Source organism: Salmo salar, chromosome ssa04 (genome assembly GCF_905237065.1).
Source record: "Salmo salar chromosome ssa04, Ssal_v3.1, whole genome shotgun sequence".
NCBI lineage: Eukaryota > Metazoa > Chordata > Actinopteri > Salmoniformes > Salmonidae > Salmo > Salmo salar.
In genome coordinates, this window is record NC_059445.1 from 74,609,622 (window position 1) to 74,636,176 (window position 26,555).

At 41.8% G+C, this 26,555-nt stretch overlaps 1 protein-coding gene across 7 annotated transcripts in view; it reads right to left on the bottom strand.

Annotated features, from left to right (window-relative positions):
• Positions 1–26,555, bottom strand: part of LOC106603825 (rap guanine nucleotide exchange factor 6) — a 197,170-nt gene that overhangs the window by 128,812 nt on the left and 41,803 nt on the right. For 3 of the 7 annotated variants that reach the window (XM_045717338.1, XM_014197996.2, XM_014197994.2), the window contains exons 2-5: positions 22,015–22,085; positions 21,441–21,497; positions 19,398–19,481; positions 3,154–3,223 (exon numbers count right to left, since the gene is read on the bottom strand). In XM_045717338.1, the coding sequence (XP_045573294.1) occupies positions 3,154–3,223; positions 19,398–19,481; positions 21,441–21,497; positions 22,015–22,085 (282 nt within the window). Of the gene's footprint in view, positions 1–3,153; positions 3,224–11,231; positions 11,943–19,397; positions 19,482–21,440; positions 21,498–22,014; positions 22,086–26,555 lie in introns of those variants that run through there. The other 4 variants (XM_045717340.1, XM_014198000.2, XM_014198001.2 and 1 more) reach the window with 3 other exon arrangements.

The window sequence follows — 26,555 nt, forward strand, 5'->3', positions numbered from 1 at the left end:
ATTATTCTAACATACTCTGCATTTCCGGGATCACAGTAGCAAGTGCACTGTTAAATTATTTATCCATTTAAAAAATTTGTTTTGGGATGAAAAACCTGGCTTTTGGATCGCTCTCATTGGCTTTTATGCGTTTCAAACGAGAGCTTGTCCGAGGTCTCGGACTCAACGACAGTTGCTATCATTTGCAGCGCTTTTATTGGTTGGCCAAAATTCTGGGGCGGGGCTTAGTGAAGGGTCAATTGGGAATCATCAGAATCACCTCTCTACCGGGTGCGTGTTTCCATGATCCGATCTCGACTTGTTTCCTCATTTAGTTCTCGAGAGAGCGGAGGCTGTTTGGAAAAATGACAACTGCTGTCCATTGAAATGTAGAGTACGCACCTCGCATCTTTGCCATTGATCACTTCTGTGATCGAAAAGCCCATAGAGGTCCCGTTAGTTGCAAGGATGGCCTTATAACATCTCTATGTTGTCCATCTACGGGGCCAGAACCAACAGCTCCAGATAAATACATTTTTAGTTTTTTGTTGTAATTTTACCCCCTTTTCCTCCCCAATTTCGTGATATCCAACTGGTAGTTACCATCTTGTCTCATCCGCAGCAACTCCCCAACGGGCTCAGGAGAGGCAAAGGTGTGAAACATGACCCGCCAAGCTGCGCTGCTTCTTAACCTGTTGGGGCTAGGGGGCAGTATTTGCACGGCTGGATAAAAAAAATGTACCCGATTTAATCTGGTTACTAATCCTACCCAGTAACTAGAATATGCATATACTTATTATATATGGATAGAAAACACCCTACATTTTCTAAAACTGTTTGAATGGTGTCTGTGAGTATAACAGAACTCATTTGGCAGGCAAAACCCTGAGACATTTTCTGACAGGAAGTGGATACCTGATGTGTTGTATTACCTTTAAACCTATGCCATTGAAAAACACAGGGGCTGAGGAATATTTTGGCACTTCCTATTGCTTCCACTAGATGTCACCAGCCTTTACAAAGTGTTTTGAGTCTTCTGGAGGGAGATCTGACCGAACAAGAGCCATGGAACGATGATGGCCCATTAGACACCTGGCGCGCGAGTTCATGTTGGGTACCCTCGTTCCAATACGTTATAAAAGAGAATGCATTCGTCCACCTTGAATATTATTCATGTTCTGGTTAAAAAGGCACTAATGATTTATGCTATACAACGCTTTGACATGTTTGAACGAACGTAAATATATTTTTTTCCCCTCGTTCATGACGAGAAGTCCGGCTGGCTTAGATCATGTGCTAACAAGACGGAGATTTTTGGACATAAATGATGAGCTTTTTTGAACAAAACTACATTCGTTATGGACCTGTGATACCTGGAAGTGACATCTGATGAAGAGAATCAAAGGTAATGGATTATTTACATAGTATTTTCGATTTTAGATCTCCCCAACATGACGTCTAGTCTGTATCGCAACGCGTATTTTTCTGGGCGCAGTGCTCAGATTATTGCAAAGTGTGATTTCCCAGTAAGGTTATTTTTAAATCTGGCAAGTTGATTGCGTTCAAGAGATGTAAATCTATAATTCTTTAAATGACAATATAATATTTTACCAATGTTTTCTAATTTTAATTATTTAATTTGTGGTGCTGACTTGACTGCAGGTTATTGGAGGGAAACGATTTCCTCAACATCAATGCCATAGTAAAACGCTGTTTTTGGATATAAATATGAACTTGATAGAAATAAAAATGCATGCATTGTCTAACATAATGTCCTAGGAGTGTCATCTGATGGAGATTGTAAAAGGTTAGTGCATCATTTTAGCTGGTTTTATGGTTTTGGTGACCCTGTCTTTGAATTGACAAAACATTACACACAACTCTTGTAAATGTACTGTCCTAACATACTCTAAATTTATGCTTTCGCCGTAAAACCTTTTTGAAATCGTAAAACGTGGTTAGATTAAGGAGATGTTTATCTTTCAAAGGGTGTAAAATAGTTGTATGTTTGAAAAATGTGAATTTTGACATTTATTTGGATTCAAATTTGCCGCTCTTGAAATGCACCTGCTGTTGATGGAGTGCACCACGGGTGGGACGCTTGCGTCCCACCTAGCCCATAGAGGTTAACACACTGCTCACTTAACACAGAAGCCAGCCACACCAACGTGTCGGAGGGAACACCATTCAACTGTCGACCGAGGTCAGCTTGCAGGCGCCTGGTCCGCCACAAGGAGTCGCTGGAGCACGATCAAGTGATTATTCTCCAATGACTTTGCTATGAAGCAATATCAATTAAATGGTCATCAAAACAATAGTCTCATTTCATTTCACCTCCCTCTCTGCTGCCTGTATGGACTGACTGAGCCAACAGTAACCACAACACAGGCTGTGGTTATTAGCAGCATTACAGACAATCAGGGCCGAAAGGGTGAGGAAATGTGCGGATATGAACAACAAGTAGCTTACGTAATGTCATTTCCCCAGCCTACCATCCCCCCTCCAATGTCTTCCCAGGCACAGCTAATCAGCCAGTCCATCTGCACACAGTAAAGACTTTCATTCCACATTCACCCTACCCTCACTGTCCTCCTCCAGTGGATGCCAACCAGCGGATGGATAGAGGACCCAGGCCAGCAGAATCAGCCAAGCCAAATCTAATAGAAGCCTATTTCTTACTCCCAGCCTGCTTCTGATGGAGCAGCCTGCTTGGTGCTCGCTGGCCAGGCCTGCTCAGGGAGATGGTGGTGATGGACTCAGCCTCAGCCTGAATGTGGTGTGCTATGTCTGCGAGGCAGCTAGGTCAGACACACCTCAATGTAGGCCTATTTACTGATACAGACACCTCAGTGTAGGCCTATTTACTGATACAGACACACCTCAGTGTAGGCCTATTTACTGATACAGCCTGTGTAGGCATCACATCCAGTTGTATTATTGTAGTATTGTCTTAAGATCAAGGCCATAGGCCTAGTTCAGATGAAACTGAAGAACCCATGGAGAGGATAGCTTTAAGACAGCAATCCAATTCTGTAGGCGCTGTGGCATTTTGCACCTACTGCCACAATCCACTGTCTTTGTCCCGGTCTGTGTTTTTCTGTACTAGAGTCAGTAGATATGGAGACGGAGAGAGACAGAGCGAGAGGGAGAGAGAGAAGCAGTGGCTCTACTCACCACAATCATTTCTGAGGGCTCTAAAGTGATGCATTCACAGCCTCGTCTGCCCCCCAGCTGCTTGCCAAAGCTGTGGAGAGAGAACACACAGCACAGAGGACACAGGGTGTTAAACCAAGTGGAAGGCCAAGGCATCTTTATATGGCCAGGGTGGGACCACACGCAGTCTAGTCTTAGTCATTATGACTAAAATATCATTAAGTCTTAGTCACATTGCATTTGTCTTGCCTCATAAACATAAAGCACTGACTTCCATGTGCACAAACATACATAGCCTTGTCCTACCAACAGATTTTTCTGCACAGCATCCTATTTCTTTCCAACAGCAGAAATATGACAAAAATATATAAGATTATATGTAAGAATTATTTGGCCATGTAAATTCCTAATTGAGCCTACACAAATATTGCACATTACATACAAAACAAAGACACACACAAGCCGAGAGAGAGACAGAAAAAGAAAGAAAGGCCGAGAGAAACAGAGTGACAGAGATGGTGGCGCAAAATACCTCCAGCACCTCTATCACTCAGTCGAGTCATTGCTATTAATGTTCCACAGACGCCGCAACCACATTAATGTCCAAAATTAGAACGTGGGCTAATGACTTTCAAAGGGAGCCAATGGCTCTTTCGCCCAGTGAGTCACTAAACCTCAAGTCCGAATCGAGTCCCAAGTCCCCTGTGCTCGAGTCCAAGTTCGAGTCATGAGTCCCTATGTCTTAAGTCAGAGTCCCAGTGCTCGAGTCCTGGTCCAAGTACTGAAGTCTAAGTCACTGGGTCCACATTAACTCTAAATAAATGTATTTAACCAGTCAGATAAAGCATAGTGGCAAGAATGATTTAGTCAAATTGCTTGCTATCCCTTTTCCTTTCTCTCTGTGCCCCCCAACATTTTTACATATAGGTTACTGGTAATGTTACCAGAGGTACGTTCAGTTGGAAAAACATTCTCGATCGTTGTAGATAGAAATTCTATGAATAGAGCCAACGTTATTCCTTAAACGCGTCAGAAATGTGCTATGTAGAACAAACATGCCTATCTGAACGTTCCAAAAAGTTGCATCATGCTCGGCGCTCCCAAGATTATTAGCTATATCTAGCTAATGAGGTAACGTGACCTAACAAAGTATAGCCTAAAAAAAAAAAAGGCTAACGGTTAAAAAGTGGTTAATGGTTGAGCAAGAACACAAATTCAAAAAAAGACAACCTACTTTTCTACAGCCTACTCAAGGGAGAGAAAACATTGCTTGACTGTTGTTTTACTATTAAACTCAATCTGTGCTGTTAATATTAATTGTGGTCATCACGGAAAAGCTCAATCTCTCCAAAAACTATTGTCCAGTCCACTTAGTAGTCAGAGATCGTTTTAGCTAACTGAAATTAAAATTGTTTAGTCAGTTTTATCTGGGAATATTTAGTCAGTGATGATCTCGTCAATTGCCACAGAAAAATAGGTGTTTGACAAACATTTGAGTCAATATTTTTGTTGACGAAATTAACACTGCTGTTCAACACTGAATAGACTTTTACATTGCAAATTAGAGACTGTTTTTAGTGTCAATTTCAATGTATTGCAGTCAGTACTGATGTCTGTATCCAATGATGCAAAGATCGACCAGTTCAAATTGAAGCAATAACGATATTTAGGCCGATTGATTTCTAACAGTGACAATATAAAATCAACAATCATTCTCCACTAATGCATTGAGGTGAACTGGTATTGGTAATTTAGTAGCAGGTTAAAGTTGATGCTTGTTATCAAAATAAAGGATTGGTAGGACGTTCACACAGCAAGTCAACTGTCCATTGAGGATTGAATCCACCTGCTCCCCTCTGGACAATAAGGTCATGTTTGACTGGGATCACAAAGGAGCTTATTGATCTCGACACAGCACTGGTCTGTGTCCCAAATGGCACCTATTCACTATATAGTGCACCGCTTTTGATCAGGGCCCATAGGATCTGTTCAAAGCAGCACCCTAAGTAGGGAATTGGGTGACATTTGGGACGAAACACAGGACTCTGCCTTTTCACTGGTTCCACCAGAGAACACAACAGGCCGGCTCAGATAGCTTTCACACTTCTCCCTTCAGATCAATCACATGGTGTAGTAGTATCACGTTAGTCAGCCCACTGACTTTCCCACAGACAGGACTTCATTAAGACCTGGTTCCCCATTCACATGAATGGAGCTGTACAATGATTTTCTTATGAGATAGCAAAATAGTCACCAACTACAATGAACTAAAATATAAACGCAACATGTAAAGTGTTGATCCCATGTTTCATGAGCTGAAACAAAAGATCCCAGAAATGTTCAATATGCACAAAAAGCTTATTTCTGAGAAATAGAGAGAACCATTTTGTTTACTATTTTTGTTAGTGAGCATTTCTCCTTGGCCAAGATACTCCATCCACCTAACAGGAAGCTGACTAAACAGCATGATCATTACACAGGTGCACCTTGTGCTGGGGACAATAAAAGGCCACTAAAATATGCAGTTGTGTCACACAACGCCAAGTTTTGATTGAGCATGCAATTGGCTTGCACACTGCAGGAATGTCCACCAGAGCTGTTGCCAAAGAATGTAATGTTAATTTCTTGACCAAAAGCGGGCTCCAACGGTCGTTTTAGAGAATTTGGAAGTATGTAAAACCAGCCTCACAACCGCAGACCACGTGTAAACACGCCAGCCCAGGACCTCCAAATCCGGCTTCTTCACCAGGACAGCTGATGAAACTAGGTTTGAACAACCAAAGAATTTATGCACAAACTGTCAGAAACTGTCTCAGGGAAGCTCATTTGCGTGCTCTGCATCTTCAACAGGGTCTTGACCTGACTGCAGTTTGGAATTGTAACCGACTTCAGTGAGCAAATGCCCACCGGCACGCTGGAGAAGTGTGCTCTTCACGGATGAATCCCGGTTTTAATTGTACCGGGCAGATAGCGTCGTGGGGGTGAGCGGTTTGCTGATGTCAACATTTTGAACAGAGTGCCCCATGGTGGCGGTGGGTTATGGTATGGGCAGGCATAAGCTACGGAAAACAAACAGTGACTTTAAAACGTGGCACCGTCATAGAATGCCACCTTTCCAACAAGTCACTTCGTCAAATGTCGGCCCTGCTAGAGCTGACCCGGTCAACTGTAAGTGTTGTTATTGTGAAGTGGAAACATCTAGGAGAAACAACAGCTCAGCCGCAAAGTGGTAGGCCACACAAGCTCACAGAACGGGACTGCTGAGTGCTGAAGCGCATAGCACATAAAAAGTCTGTCCTCATTTGCAACACTCACTACCAAGGTACAAACTAACTCTGGAAGCAACATCAGCACAAGAACTGTTCGTCAGGAGCTTCATGAAATGGGTTTCAATGGCCAAGCAGTCGCACACAAGCCCACCATGCGCAATGCCAAGCGTCGGCTTGAGTGGTGTAAAGCTCGCCACCATTGGACTCTGGAGCAGTGGAAACGCGTTCACCTTCTGGCAGTCCGACGGACAAATCTGGGTTTGGCGGATGCCAGGAGAACACTACCTGCCCCAATGCATAGTGCCAACTGTAAAGTTTGGTGTTGGAGAAATAATGGTCTAGGGCTGATTTCCATGGTTCAAGCTAGGGCCCTTAGTTCCAGTGAAGGGACATTTTAACGCTACAGCATACAATGACATTCTAGAAGATTCTATGGTTCCAACATTGTGGCAACAGTTTGGGAAAGGCCCTTTCCCATTTCAGCATAACAACGCCCCTGTGCACAAAGCGAGGTCCATACAGAAATGGTTTGTCGACATCGGTGTGGAAGAACTTGACTGGCCTGCACAGAGCCCTGACCTCAACCCTATTAACACCTTTGGGGTAAATTGTAACGCTGACTGTGAGCCAGGCCTAATTGCCCAACATCAGTGCCCGACCTCACCAATGCTCGTGGCTGAATGGAAGCGAGCCCCTGCAGCAAATGTTCCAACATCTAGTGGAAAGCCTTCCCAGAAGAGTGGAGGCTTTTATAGCAGCAAAGGGGGGACCAACTTCATATTAATGCCCATGATTTTGGAAGATGTTCGACGAGCAGGTGTCCAAATACTTTTGGTCATGTAGTGAATCTGTGACCAACAGATGCATATCTGCATTCCCAGACAAATCTATAGATTAGCTAGAGCCTAATGCATTTATTTCAATTGACTGATTTCCTTACATGAACTGTAATTCAGTAAAATCTTTTAACTTGTTGCGTTTATTTTTGTGCAGTTTAATTCAACCCAATGAGAATTGGGAGATGAGGGATCCCTTTGTTTCAGCTTTCCATCTAATAATAGAATCGTCTTCACATGTTTTTATATTTTGTCACTTAATTTCATCTTCACGGTGGTGTCACATCTCAATCAATAGCACAATCCATCTAAAATCAGAGAGGAGGCAGAACGCGCCAAAAATACCCATGCTGCAATTAACAGCAAGAAAGTGAGAGATTCAGTGCTTTCAATTATGAGATGTGGTGAGCAGGGAGAGCGCCCAAATCTGTAACTCCTATTCTTCTAAGTTGCGTCCCAAATGGTACCCTATTCCCTTTATACTGCACTGCTTTTCACCTGGGCCCGTAGCGTACCCTATTCCCTTAGGGCTCTGGTCAAAAGTAGTGCACTATATAGGAAATAGGGTAGCATTTGGGACGCATACCTACTCTCCCAGACCAAAGAGAGATAGCCACATTCATCCTATCAATTCTTTACTCATGGATGGTTTCACACAACGAAACCAGCACGTTTCTGGTCCAATGAAAGAAAGCGTGTCTTCATTTAGTGTTCGGTGATAAAGAAGAACGTTCAAACGCTTAAATTCCTGAGAAAGGAACCCACCACCCCAACAAAGGGAACCATTACGTAAACATTTGAATACATTAAAGCTCATGTGTCAATTAATTGTACCAGGTCTGGTATCTTGACGTCGTCGACACAGGCAGTGTGTGACCACAACTTCCACTGCTGCGACAGGCCTATGTCCCAAAAACATAGTCAAAGCAGAGAGTCTGGGGCACTACTTACGGACTATTCTACAGTCACAGGCGCTTGTTCCTGGAAAAGGGAACAGTGCATTAAACATAGAACTGAATTTCCATTTTCCTCCAGAATTCTGATGCGTCTCTCGCTCTCAGCGAGGGAGTCAGTCTGCTCTGAGAGCCAGACGTCAGCCTTGCTTTGACAACTCTCTCCACACTCCAGTGAGGCTGGGACCAGCCTGGTGCAGCCTGTCAGCCGATGGGAAATGCTGCCTGCCAAGCCTTTCTGCCTGCCTGGCTTCCTTTTCCTCTCTCCAGCTCACCCCCAGGAGTTAATATACAGTGGGGCCCGAAATTATTGACACCCTTGATAAAAATGAGCAAAAATGACAGTGTCATGACAAAAAATATATATTACTTGAACAAAATCTTTCTCTAGCTCAGTATTTGAATAATGTATTTTATACAGTCATTGTATCAAGGGAGTCAATGCATAGACTGTGTGTACTCCTTTAGGAGAGGCATTGTGTGCATTTGTCCATACGGGGGTGGGCGACTCTTGCACACATGATTTACCGTAATTTCCGGACTATTCAGTGCACCTGAATATAAGCCGCACCCACTGAATTTAAAAAAATATATATTTTGAACATAAATAAGCCGCACATGCCTATAAGCCGCAGGTGCCTACCAGTACATTGAAACAAATGAACTTTACACAGGCTTTAACGAAACACGGCTCGTAACAAAAAATAAATAAATTTGCAGTAAGCTTTAGTTGTCTTTTTGCACTGAGTCAATTCCTCACGCTGCCGTTTCCAACGTCTTATCATTGACTCATTAACCTCTCGGGTAGGGGGCAGTATTTTCACATCCGGATAAAAAACGTACCCGATTTAATCTGGTTATTACTCCAGCCCAGAAACTAGAATATGCATATAATTGTTTGATTTGGATAGAAAACACCCTAAAGTTTCTAAAACTGTTTGAATGGTGTCTGTGAGTATAACAGAACTCATATGGCAGGCCAAAACCTGAGAAGATTCTGTACAGGAAGTGCCCTCTCTGACCATTTCTTGGCCTTCTATAGCCTCTTTATCGAAAACAGAGGATCTCTGCTGTAACGTGACATTTTCTAAGGCTCCCATAGGCGCCAGAACGTTGAATGATGACTCTGCAGTCCCTGGCTGAAAAACAGTAGCGCATTTGGATAGTGGTCGATCTGAGAACAATGACACGGGCGCACGCGTGCACGTGAAGAGTCAATTTTCTTCATTCAGTCTTTGAACGAAAACAACGTCTCCCGGTCGGAATATTATCGCTATTTTACGAGAAAAATTGCATAAAAATTGATTTTAAAACAGCGTTTGACATGCTTCAAAGTACGGTAATGGAATATCTTGAATTTTTTTGTCACGACATGCGTCCACGGGTCACCGTTCGGATAGTGTCTTGAACGCAAGAACAAAACAGAGGATATTTGAACATAACTATGGATTATTTTGAACCAAAACAACATTGGGTGTTGAAGTAGAAGTCCTGGGAGTGCATTCTGACGAAGAACAGCAAAGGTAATCCAATTTTTCTTATAGTAATTCTGAGGTTAGTGAACGCCAAACTTGGTGGGTGTCAAATTAGCTAGCCCGTGATGGCGAGCTATCTACTCAGAATATTGCAAAATGTGCTTTTGCCGAAAAGCTATTTTAAATCTGACACCGCGATTGCATAAAGGAGTTCTGTATCTATAATTCTTAAAATAATTATGTTTTTTGTGAACGTTTATCGTGAGTCATTTAGTAAATTCACCGGAAGTTTTCGGTATGTTTGCTAGTTCTGAACGTCACATGCTAATGTAAAAAGCTGGTTTTTGATATAAATATGAACTTGATTGAACAAAACATGCATGTATTGTATAACATAATGTCCTAGGAGTGTCATCTGATGAAGATCATCAAAGGTTAGTACTGCATTTAGCTGTGGTTTTGTTTTTGTGACATTATATGCTAGCTTGAAAAATGGGTGTGTGATTATGTCAGGAGAGTACCCAGCCAGAAATAATCTAATGTTTTGCTTTCGTTGTAAAGCCTTTGTCCAATTTCAAAATGTGGTTAGATTAACGAGAGTCTTGTCTTTAAAATTGTGTAAAATAGTCATACGTTTGAGAAATTGAAGTAATAGCATTTTTAAGGTTTTTGAATATCGCGCCACTCGATTCCACTGGCTGTTGACTAGGTGGGACGATTTCGTCCCACATACCCGAGAGAGGTTAAGACCAAGCTCCCGTGCAGCAGCTCTATTTCCTTTTCCAACAGCCAGATCAATCGCCTTCAACTTGAAAGCTGCATCATATGCATTTCTCCGTGTCTTTTCCATGATGAGGGTGACAAAATGACTACCGTAATCAGAATGATGAGAAGTTTCAGAGCGCTCGATTTAATCTAAACAGTAAACAAAAGTTGTTTGACCTTAACCCGTTCGGCAATTTCATTGGTCTAATGAAAGCTTCATGCCGCCAAAAAACTGAGCACGTCACAGAATGTGTTTTTAAAAAATAAAAAAAATTGAAAGCGGGAAAAATCCATATATTAGCCGCGTCATTGTTTAAGCCGCGAGGTTCAAAGCGTGGGAAAAAAGTTGCGGCTTATAGTCCGGAAATTACGGTAATCTGCTTTGGCATGTACAGTATCTGGGATGAGTGGGGGGTTGGAGAGGAGGAGGAGGGGGAGGGTAGTCAAGAGAAGATGGCTAACCTCCATGTAGTGATTTCATTTAATACTATTAAACCAGCCAGTCAATTAAACCCCTATAGCCCCTTTAGTCTATGTCAGGGGTAGGCAACCCTGTACCCAGAGTGCCACAGGATGTTGTTCTAACTAGGCACCACACCTGACCAACTTAGCTAATTGATCAGTTTATTGATTACCTAAATTCAACACACCTGGTCTTCCAGGTCCCTTACATCAAAAACATGAGGTTGCCTAACCCTGGTCTACATTATTGAGCAGGAATACTAATGATATTATTGAGAAGGAAAAAAAACCTGGAATGTTACTTTAATATCTAAAGGAACTTCCCCAGTGTTAGCTTACCTTGAACATGCTGGACAATCAACAACAATCACTGGACAAGAGAAGGGCTGCGGTGTCACCAGATTCAAAACATGGGAAGACATGAGAACTTCACAAGACTATAGAAAACAACCTTTCTGTCAGCTACAGGATCACTTAATGTTGTGTTAAACAAGGCTGTGTTCTCTTGTAATGGGTAAGTTAAGATGAATCCGTTTTAGAAGTGAAACTGCAAGTAGAAAGAAACACTTCCTGTGGGCTATTCCTCAGTTAAGCCATGTCTCAGTCTGGGGAAATGCGCCTTTCTTACTTTCTCACAGTAGTAGTACATTTCTCTGTACAACAACATGTATAGTACGCTTTCATGTCAAATCAAGCAGGCCTGATGGCATCTTGCTGATGTGTGTGTCCCACGGGGAATTCCAAAACATTAGGTCCTTAACAGAGTTTGTCCCAGGGAGCTGATTCCCATGCCGGCATCAGTCCACAAGCATAGGGAGAGAAGTCGAAAACCTCAATGACTTACTCTGGCACACATCCAGAACTCCAAGTCCTAGGGGTCAACTCCAAACAGAACGATAAAAGCACAACGGAAGAAGACAAACACCAACTCAAACAGCTACATACAGATCTCCTTCTCTGGGGAAATGATATCCAGAATATCCTCGAAAACAATGGGGGAAAAATTGAATAGCACTGGTCTCGATCCAAACTCCTGCTATTTTAAATCCAAGTCCAGTCTGATTAGAGATCCAGGGGGAAGAGGAGGAGTCTGTTTAGAGATCCAGGGGGAAGAGGAGGCGAGTCATTATGGGCTTGAGTTGGTCCTTTCTAAGGGAGGGAGTGTGTCCCCTCTACTCGGCTCTGTGTGTCCCCTCTACTCGGCTCTGTGTGTCCCCTCTACTCGGCTCTGTGTGCCCCCTCTACTCGGCTCTGTGTGCCCCCTCTACTCGGCTCTGTGTGCCCCCTCTACTGGAGCCACTGTGTCCAGTGGCTCCAGGGCAGTGTGTGTTTTGTGTGTGTGGGTGTGTGTTAATTTCCTGCCTGGATGTGCTTCTAGGCTGCAGGCTACTCAGGAACACATGGTCAGCCCCAGTCCTTCCAGGAGTTCCATATTATTCCCTTCCCTCTGCTCCCTGCCCTCCAGCCCCCCAACCCTCCTCCTCCCAACTGCCCCCTGCAGGGCAGCATCCCACCCCCACCTCCCCTCTCTGTCTGTCATCAACTGACATGCGGAAGCACACAGACACCATGTTCACACACACACTTTAATATATCCTCCAGGCAGTCGTGCTTGTGTTATTGACTGTATGTTTGTTTTACTCCATGTGTAACTCTGTGTTGTTGTTTGTGTCGCACTGCTTTGCTTTATCTTGGCCAGGTCGCAGTTGTAAATGAGAACTTGTTCTCAACTAGCCTACCTGGTTAAATAAAGGTGAAATAAAAAAACAAAAAAAATTATTGCCCAACTTTTCCTTCTGCACTAAAGCACGGTCACCTAATGTGGGACAAACTGCTGCCAACAAGCAGATTCAGCTACACACCAAGAGTTTAATGCTTATTGTCCCCATTTTCCATTTGTAAACCTCAGTGCTTCAAATCCAATATATGCAGTGCCATCTAGAATGACTAAAGCCTTGTTCACACTGGCAGTTTGAAGTCTTAATAGACAAAAAAAAACACATGGAATAGGATATTTCAAGCCACATTTCAAAATACCTTCATAGGGTGATTGAAATCATTGATTACTGGGAATAAGACGTGTCTGAACAGTAAAATCTGTTAGTTAGTCTACAGCTGTTGTTTACAAAGCATGTGATAAATCAAATTTGATTTGGCATACATTGTTGCATGCTAGTTACTCTGTTGACAGTTTGACAAGAACATGTGGTAGCTAACTAGCTGGAGTGAATGTGCTAGCAAACTAAAACAGTTACCTAGTTGACTGTTGCAGTAAGACAAAATGGACTCATTTGAAAGTTGGATCACCTTATCCTTTGAGGGTTCTTACTAAATCTAATTTTATTTCACATTAGCCAAATACAACTAGTGTAGACCTTACTGTGAAATGCTTACTTACAAGCCCTTAACCAACAATGCAGTTTTAAGAAGAAAAAATAAAGTGCTAAAGAATTTACTAAAACAAACTGAAGTAAAGCATTTAATTATTATAATAATAATAAATAAATAAATAAATAAATAATATTGTTATTATTAAGGAACAACAATAAAATAACAGTAGCGAAGTTATATACAGGGGGAACCGGTACAGAGTCCATGTGCGGGTGCACCGGTTAGTCAAGGTAATATGTACATGTAGGTAGAGGTAAAGTGACTACGATTCCAAATATTCAAAGCAACTAGGAAACGTCCATAGCAGGCATTGTTGTCATCTTTGTTTGCTATACAACATCTTCTGAGTGACAGGAAGCACGAGCACCACCACCAATCAGCCTACAGTCGTGGGCAAAGGTTGAGAATGACACTAATATTAATTTCCAAAGTTTGCTGCATCAGTGTCTTTAGATATTTTTGTCAGATGTTACTATGAAATACTGAAGTATAATTACAAGCATTTCATAAGTGTCAAAGGCTTTTATTGACAATTACATGAAGTTGATGCAAAGAGTCAATATTTGCAGTGTTGACCCTTCTTTTTCAAGACCTCTGCAATCCGCCCCGGCATGCTGTCAATTAACTTCTGGGCCACATCCTGACTGATGGCAGCCCATTCTTGCATAATCAATGCTTGGAGTTTGTCAGAATTTGTGGGGTTTTGTTTGTCCACCCGCCTCTTGAGGATTGACCACAAGTTCTCAATGGGATTAAGGTCTGGGGAGTTTCCTGGCCATGGACCCAAAATATCGATGTTTTGTTCCCCGAGCCACTTAGTTATCACTTTTTCCTTATGGCAAGGTGCTCCATCATGCTGGAAAAGGCATTGTTCATCACCAAACTGTGCCTGGATGGTTTGGAGAAGTTGCTCTCGGAGGATGTGTTGGTACCATTCTTTATTCATGGCTGTGTTCTTAGGAAAAATTGTGAGTGAGCCCACTCCCTTGGCTGAGAAGCAACCCCACACATGAATGGTCTCAGGATGCTTTACTGTTGGCATGACACAGGACTGATGGTAGCGCTCACCTTGTCTTCAAGCTTTTTTCCAGATGCCCCAAACAATCGGAAAGGGGATTCATCACAGAAAATGACTTTACCCCAGTCCTCAGCAGTCCAATCCCTGTACCTTTTGCAGAATATCAGTCTGTCCCTGATGTTTTTCCTGGAGAGAAGTGGCTTCTTTGCTGCCCTTTACATCAGGCCATCCTCCAAAAGTCTTCGCCTCACTGTGCATGCAGATGCACTCACACCTGCCTGCTGCCATTCCTGAGCAAGCTCTGTACTGGTGGTGCCTCGATCCCGCAGCTGAATCAACTTTAGGAGACAGTCCTGGCGCTTGCTGGACTTTCTTGGGCGCCCTGAAGCCTTCTTCACAATAATTGAACCGCTCTCCTTGAAGTTCTTGATGATCCGATAAATGGTTGATTTAGGTGCAATCTTACCGGCAGCAATATCCTTGCCTGTGAAGCCCTTTTTGTGCAAAGCAATGATGACGGCACGTGTTTCCTTGCAGGTAACCATGATTGACAGAGGAAGAACAATGATTCCAAGCACCACCCTCCTTTTGAAGCTTCCAGTCTGTTATTCGAACTCAATTAGCATGACAGAGTGATCTCCAGCCTTGTCCTCGTCAACACTCACACCTGTGTTAACGAGAGAATCACTGACATGATGTCAGCTGGTCCTTTTGTGGCAGGGCTGAAATGCAGTGGAAATGTTTTTTTTGTGGATTCAGTTCATTTGCATGGTAAAGATGACTTTGCAATTAATTGCAGTTCATCTGATCACTCTTCATAACATTCTGGAGTATATGCAAATTGCATCATACAAACTGAGGCAGCAGACTGAAAATGTATATTTGTCATTCTCAAATCTTTTGGCCACGCACCACTGCATACACACCCGCCATTACCATGATAACTAGTGTAGCCATGTCAGCAAATTACTACAGTTTAAACACAGGTGGTTACTTGTATCTTGCTGTTTGGACAGTCAGTATTCAAAAACGGATTTGAAAAACTAAAATGATTTGAGCATTAAGGCCTGCAGTGCAAACATGGCTTAATTGTCTGTAGGCAGGGCGCTCTTGGAAATATTAATAATTTGGATGGCACTAGCCTAAATGGGGTAGAGGAAGTGGTTCTATGTGCAAATTCTCTTTCAGTCTTGAGCTCACAAAACTAATTGGTTCAGGATTGTGTTTCATGGCTGGGCAGGACAAAGTAGAGGAGTGAGAGTGTGTTGGAGAGACCAACTGATGCAGGCAGACAAAAAACAATAAGCGGTGAGAATGGGCCTGGCTGATGTGCCTGTGTCCGAGACATCTGCAGTCAATCAGCAACACACACACACACACACACACACACACACACACACACCTCATTATTGGCAGCTGCAGTTATTATAGTCACGCGTTGCTGGAGGAATCACACTCGCCTCAAAGCTGCACTCCATCAAACAGACATGATCCCTGCTTAAGTGTGTTAAAATGACTGTTTGTGTGTGAGCAGCTGTAAGAATTGCTCTATTATACATACATACATACATACATACATACATACATACATACATACATACATACATACATACATACATACATACATACATACATACATACATACATACATAATTGCTGGTGACAAAGCCTCTATTTAAAAAAAATATATTTCACCATTTACAACTGCAACCTGGCCAAGATAAAGCAAAGCCGTGCGACAAAAACAACAGAGTTACACATGGGATAAACAAACGTACAGTCAATAACACAACAGATTAATCAGTATAGTGTGTGCAAATGAAGTAAGGCGATAAATAGGCCATGGTGGTGAAGTAATTACAATTTACAACTGGAGTGATAGATGTGCAGATAAGGATGTGCAAGTAGAAATACTGGTGGGCAAAAGAGCAGAAAAACAAATATGTGGATGAGGTAGGTAGTTGGTTGGATGGGCTATTTACAGATGGGCTGTGTACAGCTGCAGCGATCGGTAAGCTGCTCTGACAGCTGATACTTAAAGTTAGTGAGGGAGATATAAGTCTCCAACTTCAGTGATTTTTGCAATTCGTTCCAGTCAGTGGCAGCAGAGAACTGGAAGGAAAGGTAGCCAAAGGATGTGTTGGCTTTGGGGATGACCAGTTAAATATACCTGCTGGAGCGTGTGCTAAGGCAGACCTTTACCTAGCAAAGACTTATTTCCGCCAACCGACCTAGTCATGACTGCGGTAAAGTTCTGCCTACGGCTTAGTATGAAATGTAGCCGTAATGCTGATTTTGTTTCACTGAATCTCCGTCTGTACATTTGGTTAATAAGTGGAGGTGGTATAGCTCATCTATTAGTTTGCTAATCTGTCACTGATCAGAAACATTTATCTTGCAATAATGTAGTCCAAATCAAGTGTAGGCCAATTTATTTAGTCCAAATCAAGTGTAGGCCAATTTATTTAGTCTAAATCAAGTGTAGGCCAATGTATTTAGTCTAAATCAAGTGTAGGCCTATTATTTTGCTAAATCGTGTAAAGGAGACTCCAAAAGCCTGCGGAGGTTGTGAAGTATGAACACGAGACTCGCATGCTTTTGAAAATATAGATTGCCATTTTCTATTGGTATCATGATGAAGATGCATTGAGAGTAAGACCCTACGCCTGCTCCCTAACAAAGCGGAGTGAGGGTAGGAAAGAGATGAAACGTGGATAAGAAAAAGCATGGGCTTGCCTTGGGCTGTTTCAAAATATAACTTTTTTATATGACAGCGGTTCCACACGCTGCTATTTTATTCTGTTATATTTAATTACATTCTTACTATAAAATATATATGTGTGTTGACTGATCGGGGTAGGTGTGTCTTGTCTGTTTAATTAACTAAATAATAAACTATTGATTTCATTCATTTGGATTTAACATAATTAAACTCAAAATATGGCATTCTATTGTTTAAAAAATATATTAAAAAAAAAAGTATTGATGTTTCTTAGGACCTGCCTAAACAAATGAATAACGGATTTATTTTTGATGGTGTATATTCAATGGATTTATTCAAACAGTGGCCCACCCACGTGCACACCACTACTATCACTCATCACCGGCATGTGCACGGGATGTATAAAAAGTGTATGCAGGCAAGAATGTCTTAAAAAATGAGCCTGTTTGTAAGGGGGTCAACTCATATAAACATTGCCCAAAAGTTTAATATTTTATAGGTTGAACACAGTAAATCCTATGTAAAAGTAGTATTACAGGCACTTCATCAGTGGCTCTTCTTATCAAAGCCAACACAGATCTGAAGCACACTGCTGCTGCAAGACAGGAGCTGAATATATCACACTACCAGCCTCTCTGGATGCGTCCCAAATGGCAACTCATTTCCTTTATAGTGCACTACGTTTGACCAGAGCCATATGGAACCCGGTCAAAAGTAGTGCATTATATAGGGAATAGGGTGCCATTTGGGACGCATCTGCCCTCTCCTTATCTGTATCCCTCCCAGTCTGTCTGAAGAGCAAGGTTGGGTAGGTTACTTTCTAAATGTAATCCGTTACAGTTACTAGTTACCTGTCCAAAATTGTAATCAGTAATGTAACTTTTGGATTACCCCAACTCAGTAATGTAATCTGATTAGTTTCAGTTTAAGAGGCATTAGAAGACAAAAATGTTTACATAGCTGGCCATAAATGGATGTTGCATTTTACTTTATGGGTTGGTTATGTAGGCTTCTTCTAACCCATTGCTTTCTCCTACAGATAATACGATTAGGCTATATCTTTACATTAAAAACCAAAGCCTGTCAGATTTCCAGTCATTCCACGTAATATAATATCCCTTGATCTTCTTTAATAGGACTTCGAAATATAGATAAATTGATTAGCCCAATAGTTTTACCAGAGTATAACCCAACAACTAAGGACTTATTAGCCTACTCCGTTGTTCATGATTTTCTTGTCATGGAGGACTGATTCGGCTAATTGCTTCGATTTGCGTGTGAAAAATGAATGTGATAAACTCAATTTTCTTTAGGCCTATTGTTTACGTTTGTGTAAGCTTGAGTCTGTTAGGCCTATAGACATTTTTTTAAATCAGCAATAAAAGCCCCAGTCGTTGTCTTCTTAAATTATACTAGTTTGACAGTATCGAGCACAAAAACTTTCCTGAACCAACACTTGCACTTGACCCCCTCCCAATCTTCTAGCTCTGACTTTGCTGATAACTACTTTGGAGAAAAAGTATACTTACTATGCCTATGAAATGTGGTTGTCCCACCTAGCTTTCTTAAGATGAATGCAGTAACTGTAAGTCACTCTGCATAAGAGCATCAGCTAAATGACTGACATGTAAATGTAGTACCACGGAAAAGTTTAAAAAAGGAAGGAACTCCCTCAAACTTTTATTCCATAGGCTAGGAACCCCACTATGCAGCTGTTGCAAGAGCACAAAAACAATGATTGATAGGCAGCTTAAACTTAAATTCAACCATTATTGGGTTCAAATGCATAGCCATCCACAGGAACCACAATTCGTAAGGCACAAATAGCTAAATGAGAGAGCAGCAGTGTGATTTGCATCATGGTGCTAAGTAGATATCAATAATATGTGATATCAGTATCACCCGTAGGCTACACTACTGCTGTCATCCTTACCGCCAAGCGTTTATTCAAGTTGGATCATCTTTGGATGCCGACAGCAGTCGTACCATTGGAAGACCTAGCTTTGACTGTAGCCTACAAAAGCCTATTCCTGCTCTTTTCCTGCGATCCATCAAACACATTTGGTGTGTCATCATAGTGGTCTCTGACTTGTGGTCAGACTCACTCAGGTGGAACAAACTTAAACTTGAATTTTTCAATGCTGATTTGAATGTCATTGAGAAAACAGAAAAGGTGTCAAATAATGTTCTCAAACATCCTTTGTGACTTTAAAAGTAATCCTAGAAGTAATCATCTAGTTTCAAAAGTATTTGTTTTTGCTGGTAACGTAACAGATTACATAATTTATTTCTTTTTTAAATCAGTTACATTTAATCCTTTACTACCCAACCTTGGTGAAGGGCTGCTGATAAATGGAACATAGATGGAACCTACCAGCATCTGGCCAAGTACATGTGGTCCTTGAGGAAAACTGAACCAGACAGGAGGGTGTACCAGCATGTGGAGATGCTGTCTGGGCTGTAGACGGAGACAAGATAACAAGGGACATTGTGTTAGTCTACATAGTGCTGTTTATGGACACGTCTGCATGGTGACATCACATGCATCATACTTTAAAAGGAACAAGGACCGGAGTTTTTCCTCGCCATGTGATCTAACCAGGAAAAACTATGGGCCCTACAAACGAGCCTTGAATGTTGCTCGAGGAGGTACAGGGTATCTGCAGGTTCCATCAAGTTGAATTTAATACTTTAATGCCACTTGAAATGCAATTTAATACCAATTTTGAGGTCTGCGTGTGCGCCACAAACCTGCTAATATTCCCATGATTCTTCACACCGTCACTAATAGAAAAAATGAGTAGGCTTCTAATGGCATTCACAGTGCTTTAATAAAGAAGTGCAATAGACTACTGAGATGGTATTCAAATAACTTGTTTCATCTAAGCAGGAATGCATGATTCAAGACATGTCTATGTGCACTGCAACCTAATACAGCAATTGTTATATTTTACTGTTAAAATAGGACTCAATATTTTTTGTTAAATAGAGATTAATTTGCCAAAATCTTTATGTGCACTAATATATTTGGTGCTAATTCACCAGCTGGGTAAGTGGAAATTCAAAACACATTAGCTAAATCACTACCTCCAAATACATTTTTCACGTGACGTAGCCATGTTTTAATCTAACGGTAAAGTCATTATTAATGTCCTAAAAAAACATTGCTGTCATAGCCTAATACCCTAATACCCAATGAGGCCGATGTGCTCGCAGAGGCCGATGCTCATTTCGCACGCTCTGTATCGCAAATCCATATCAATATCTTGTAAAATAAGACAGCTGAGAAATAAAACATACCCGCACAATGCTGAGAACATCCTCTCTTCAACTGTGACAAGTATTACACAGGATAGCTGTGTTTATCTTATAGCTAAAAGCAGAATTGCTTGACCAAATCATTTAATAGCTAAATACATTGAACAAAAATATAAAACACAACATGTAAAAATGTTGGTTTCATGAGCTGAAATAAAAGATCCTATACATTTTCCATATGAACAAAAAGCTCAACTCACAAATTTTGTGCACAATTTATGATGTTTTTTTTAATACATTTTAAACAAAATTCTAAAAACCTGTTTGAGCTTTGTCATTATGTGGTAGTGTGTGTAGATTGAGGGGAAAAAACAAATCAAATTTAGAATAAAACTTACGTAACAAAATGTGGAAAGACTGAAGGGGTCTGAATACTTTCCAAATGCACTGTACATGGGTTGCATGGAGGTTCACATGGTTAAGTAGCATTAGTGTTTCATGAGGAATCCTGACTGTTTCCAAAGGCTGTTTAATACCTCCAAGTAGGTACTATAATGCCTATGTTCTCTGTGCCTAATTGGACCAGGCAGATTGATTCCTACGGTGTCTGAGCATGGTACTGAGTGGGGAAAGGATGTGTGGAAGCATGGGGAGATTCTTTTTCCAATCAAAAATTAAAACTACTGAGAGTTTAATGTGATTCCAATGAAAGGAGTAATACATCAACACAATGTTGGATATGAAGAATATGCCTCTCTCCCGCTCCCCCTCTTGCCATAACACAGCTTAACTCTATGCAGTGGAGCAGAAGAGAGGCCATTATCAAATCAAATGTATTTATATAGCCCTTCTTACATCAGCTGATGTCTCAAAGTGCTGTACAGAAACCCAGCCTAAAACCCCAAACAGCAAGCAATGCAGGTGTAGAAGCACTATGACTTTCTTTCAAGACTAAAGAGATGAAAGTCTGCCGTTATGTTCTGACACGGATCAATTCTTTGAAGTGTGAGGAGTCTTTGGTAGTAACAACAATGGTAAACGCAGAGAACACAACAGTAACATGACAAGAAAACCATGCAGCAGACAGAAGAGGAAAACAGTGCTCTGTAAGATAAGCCAAGCAGACGTTTAGGGTTTCATGTGTGTGTGTGTAACTTACTAGAACAGGATGTGGTTAGCTTCGTGTCTCTCATACCTGGCTGAAGTACTCATTGACCTGCACAACAACAAAACAAGTTTCAGACACGATCAGTTCATACATTATTAGAAGACGTTATCAGTTCAGACCTTACCAACTCATACATTATCACAACCAGACTGACAGCTCTCATATCTGAATGTTGGTGATGTGGAATGGTTGTGGTGAATGTCAGGGCCAGTCTCAGAGGTGTATGGCTGCATGGCCTGGCCTGCACACCGGCTCCAGTGTGTGGTTGTCATCTCTGTCCTATGTATGTACAGGAGATTGTACAGGATGGGCCATGTGGATGACTCAGACACTAGTTGTAGCTCCACCTCCTGTGTCTGTATTCATAAAAACCACATAATAGGAGTGTTGATCTAGAATCAGGCCCACCCCTGTCCAAATAGCATAGTCTAATCTCATTCATTAGGTTTAAAAAAGGCCAACCTGAACCTAGATCAGCGCTGCTTTATGAATACAGGCCCTGGTGTATGGAGCTTAAGTAGGGTGAGTGGTCGGTGTAATGGATGAACGGGGAGGTGAATCTGACCTGAGCTGGTGCTCCCTGAGGTGGGACAGGACATCCATGTGGTAGAAGTGACAGTAAATAGTGTGCAAGTCCTGGAGGAGACAAGACAACCGGTTCAGACAGACATCTCACCTCACACAGAGGCAAGGCAACACAGGCTGGTTTGGAAAGTAGGGCAAGCAATTGAAAACGCAGCTCAGGTCTGGTCACTGTGATTGGTTTACCAAAAGGTCTCCCTAGGGCCTCCGAGTGACGCAGCGGTCTAAGGCATTGTTTCGCAGTGCTAGAGGCTTCCCTACAGACCTGGGTACGATCCAGGGCTGTAGCACAGCCGGCCATCCCATAGGGCCGCGCACAATTGGCTCATCGTGCTCTAGCGACACCTTGTGGCAGGCCGGGTGCCTGCAGGCTGACCTCAGTCGTCAGGTGGACAGTGCTTGCCACACATTGGTGCGGCTGGCTTCCAGGTTAAGCTGGCGGGTGTTAAGAAGCAGGGTTTGGCGGGTCATGTTTCGAGGGACGCATGACTCCACCTTCGCCTCCCAAGCCTGTTGGGGAGTTGCAGCGATGAGACGATCGAAATTGGGGAGAGAAAAAAAAACGTCTTCCTACTCAAAAGCAGGAACTATATACTAGTGATGCACCGATATGACATTTTTGGCCGATACGAGATATTTTCCTTAACAAAAAAAACTATACCGATAACCGATATTTAACATTTTTGCGCCCGTTCTAGTACAGTTAACACACACACACAGACGCAGCGGTCTAAGGCACTACATCTCAGTGCAAGAGGACGTCACTACAGTCCCTGGTTCGAATCCAGGCTGTATCACATCCGGCCTTGATTGGGAGTCCCATAGGGCAGCACACAACTGGCCCAGCGTGGTCCGGGCCTTCATTGTCAGTAAGAATTTGTTCTTAACCGACTTGGCTAGTTAAATAGAGGTCTCACACACACACCCAAAAGTTATTTTGTTGGCATTTACGTATGTCCCAATTACCAGTAAAACAACCAAACCCGATTTATTTCTCTTACTTGCTGTGCTGTTCGTTTATTCAGTCGTTTCATTCTCAACCAGGATTTCTACGGAATGCTGTTTGGGTCTTTGCGTGTCAAAAAAAGATACACATCAAATAACATAGCTAGCTAACTATATAGCCAGGTGTCATCTAAAATAACCCTAATTTATAAGACAGTTCTTATTTGATTAATGGCGGTCGGACGATCTATGTGAAGCTAGCCACAATAAGGATTAGCCACAATAGTGGACTATGCGGTTAGCCTTCAAAATAAAAGTATGGCATATTTCTACTATTTGTATTCATTCGCATCACTGTCAATGACATACTTTTATTTTGAAGGCAAACCGCAAATTCCACTATTGTGCCGCATCCTTATTGTGGCTAGCTTCACAACACATACCGTGGTCTGGTCGAGCGTAACAAGCCAGATCAAGCTAGCTGGCTGCTTATAACGTTAGCGTCAGGCAACAGGGTTAAGTAACTGGCTAGCTATTTATTTTCATGAACTGAAGTTCAATTTCAATAGGCGTACAATAAGTGGCAACCTAGCTAATAGCCAGAATTTGGGCCGCAGGTGGTTTTATTTGCCCCCCAACCAAGTTTTCTGAGCAAAAACAATTAAAAAAAACATTTTTTTTAATATTGTTGGACTGTAAAAACACCAGGAAATCAGCTCCAAGTAATTGTAATTCAAGAAATCTGTTCAAGTTTTCCCATGCATAATAGAGATTGTGATCGTATACAAATGTAAACAAGGTTTGAAATGATTATGTTTTAGCAAACATATCTGTTTGGGCTTCTTGCAGTCAATTAACAGTCTACAAATTATTAGTCATTATGTTCCAGCCCTCCGACCATCCGCGCAAGAAAAAAAAATAAAAAAAAATAGGACCGCGGCTGAATCTAGCTGATGATCCCTGCTATAGACCTAATACTCCCAGATATGTATTGAAAGACTGTGCAAATGTTTGGGCACACAGGCCCTCAGTCAGGGTTGACCAAAGGTCTGAATCAAACAAACACTGGAGGATTTGTATGAATTAACAGATCATGGTCAAACAACCCTTTTCCACAATACAACACGAGGCAAAAACAAACAAGGCGACACACACAGCCATGTTATATCAGAGGAGCACAACACTCTTTCAATACAAGCCTGGCTGGTCATCTACAGAATAAAGGAACCTTTCTACATTTGATTGTATCAACTCAGCTCTAAGCGAACCAGACCAAGGTCACGTACAAACATCTATTTTCATGAGGAGTTTACTGTAGTCTCGTGCAAAAAAACACTTCCTATCAAATTTACACTGTTAATCCAGACCAACACAAACACACAATGTCCTTAAAATGGTCATATCAAACACAGCTGTTCAAACATTAAGAGCAGATAGCCTGAAGAATGCATGTGAAAACCTCCATGTAGACATATGGTATGGCAAGACAGAGGAGCTATTGAGCCCATGGGCAACTAGCATTAACAGGTGGAGCACATGCCTCAGTGGCTTCAGGCAAGCGGAAGTGCCCACGCACGTGTACACACACGCTGATGTGCGTGGCAGCAAAACAGCAAGTGTTAGTTAGCTGAGACTGCTGAGGGACCAATTTAATAGAACATTGAACCTCTGCGGTTTGTCTCTGTGGAAATCAGAGGGTATTTGCTAAACCAGTCAAAGAATGTGGGAGTGAGTCATGGTGTACTGTATTCAGATCTTGTGTGTGGTGTACACAAAAATCATGTCTCAATCAGTAAATGGAGAGATCATGCAGAAAACCTGCTACAAGAGGAAAACCAGGCAGCGCTGGAATGGGGAGAAACAAAGGGGTGTGTGTGTGTGTGTGTGTGTGTGTGTGTAGGCCTCCTGGATGTGTGCAGAAGGGTTTAACCATAAGGAACAACACATTAGAGCCGTGCCAGTCTGGGCTCCTCCTCCTGCTAACACTTCCTCTGAAAGTTCATCTGAAAACCAGAACCGTCCGTCCGTCTGTCTGTCAGTCACTCTATACTCCTACTTCAAACAAAGGGAAATCACTAAGAACATGTGGAGGGAGTCAACCAGAATTTTTGTTAGGAAAATGTAGCTCCGGACATTTGAGAAATGTACCAAACCCATATGCATTGGGTGCATAAACCTGATTAGGGCGTCCACCCACGGTGTTCATACTGTCAGAAATCACATTTAGATGATGGTAATTCACCTTAACAGAACAGGCAACGGTGTGTGTGGTTCTCCCCGAATTCCAACACGCACTTTGAAGATGTTAGAATAACTGTCCCCATTTACTTTTCCTCAGCCAACAAGATGATTAACAGCCAACATCATTAGCCTGTCAATCTGCTATCCCCATAGTAAAGTGTATCTATTCTATTGGTCAGCTTGTCATTCTGTTAGAGAAACAGATTTTGGCTCTGCTACTCTGAAGCAAGATAAGACATGCCTCATAATATGAAGTAAAACGTCACATTTCACCAGGGGTGAAAGTAGATTTCATTTCTTACCGGTACGGGACAACCAAGCGCACTCACGCATAATTTTTTTTATTTTTATAAATAAGCCTACTACAAAAATTACAGGCTAGCCTACTCTGCTGACTCTGACAAACAGACCAATAAAAACTATGTAGTCGGATCCGTATAATCGCCGTATGAAAAGGTGGGACACAAATACAATATGACGTCCATCTAACCGGAGGAGGAAATTAGTGTTCAAAAACCAACAAAAGTGTCACTGAACCAATGATGACCACAGTGAATATGCACTCACTGAGGATATGGCCGATGTCCTACGCTGGTGCTTAATTACTGTTTGCTTAATTAAGTTAAGCATTTTGATAACCAAAAGACATGCGGTAATGTTTAATAATGGTGTAATAACCTATCACTTTTTGGGCAGTACGGCGTACACCCACTTTTTTATTTTCCCAGGACGCCGTACTGGATCGTACCTTACTTTCAACCCTGGGTTTCACACCTTAACCACCTGAATGGCAGACGGGTATTGCGTTTTAATTACCTGAAGAGAAAAAAGTAGCTATTTATCGTGGCCATCAAAATTGTTTTTAACAAATTATTGCATTATGATTGGGATTATAGAAGCAAGTTTCACTCCAGCAGCAACTCTCACACTGTCTGACATTTCTCACTCAAACTAGGCTCCGTATCTGTTCGCTGTGTGCGTGTGATAAGAATAATATAATAATAAAAATAAAAACACACGCTATATTTTTTCTTCTCCCGAACAATTGCAGGTGCCAATTTGATTTACAATAGGGGTACAACTCAATATAATGAAGGTGTTCCTAATGCTCGGTATACTCAGTGTATATACTGTATTCCAGTCATTGAACACTGGTCACTTTAATAAAGTTTACATTCCGTTTTACCCACTTTACATGTACACAAAAATAAACAACGTGTTGGTCCCATGTTTCATGAACTGAAATAAAATATCCCAGAAATGTTCCATATGCACAAAAAGCTTACTCTCTCAAATGTTGTGGACAAATGTGTTTAAATCCTTGTTAGTGAGCAGAAT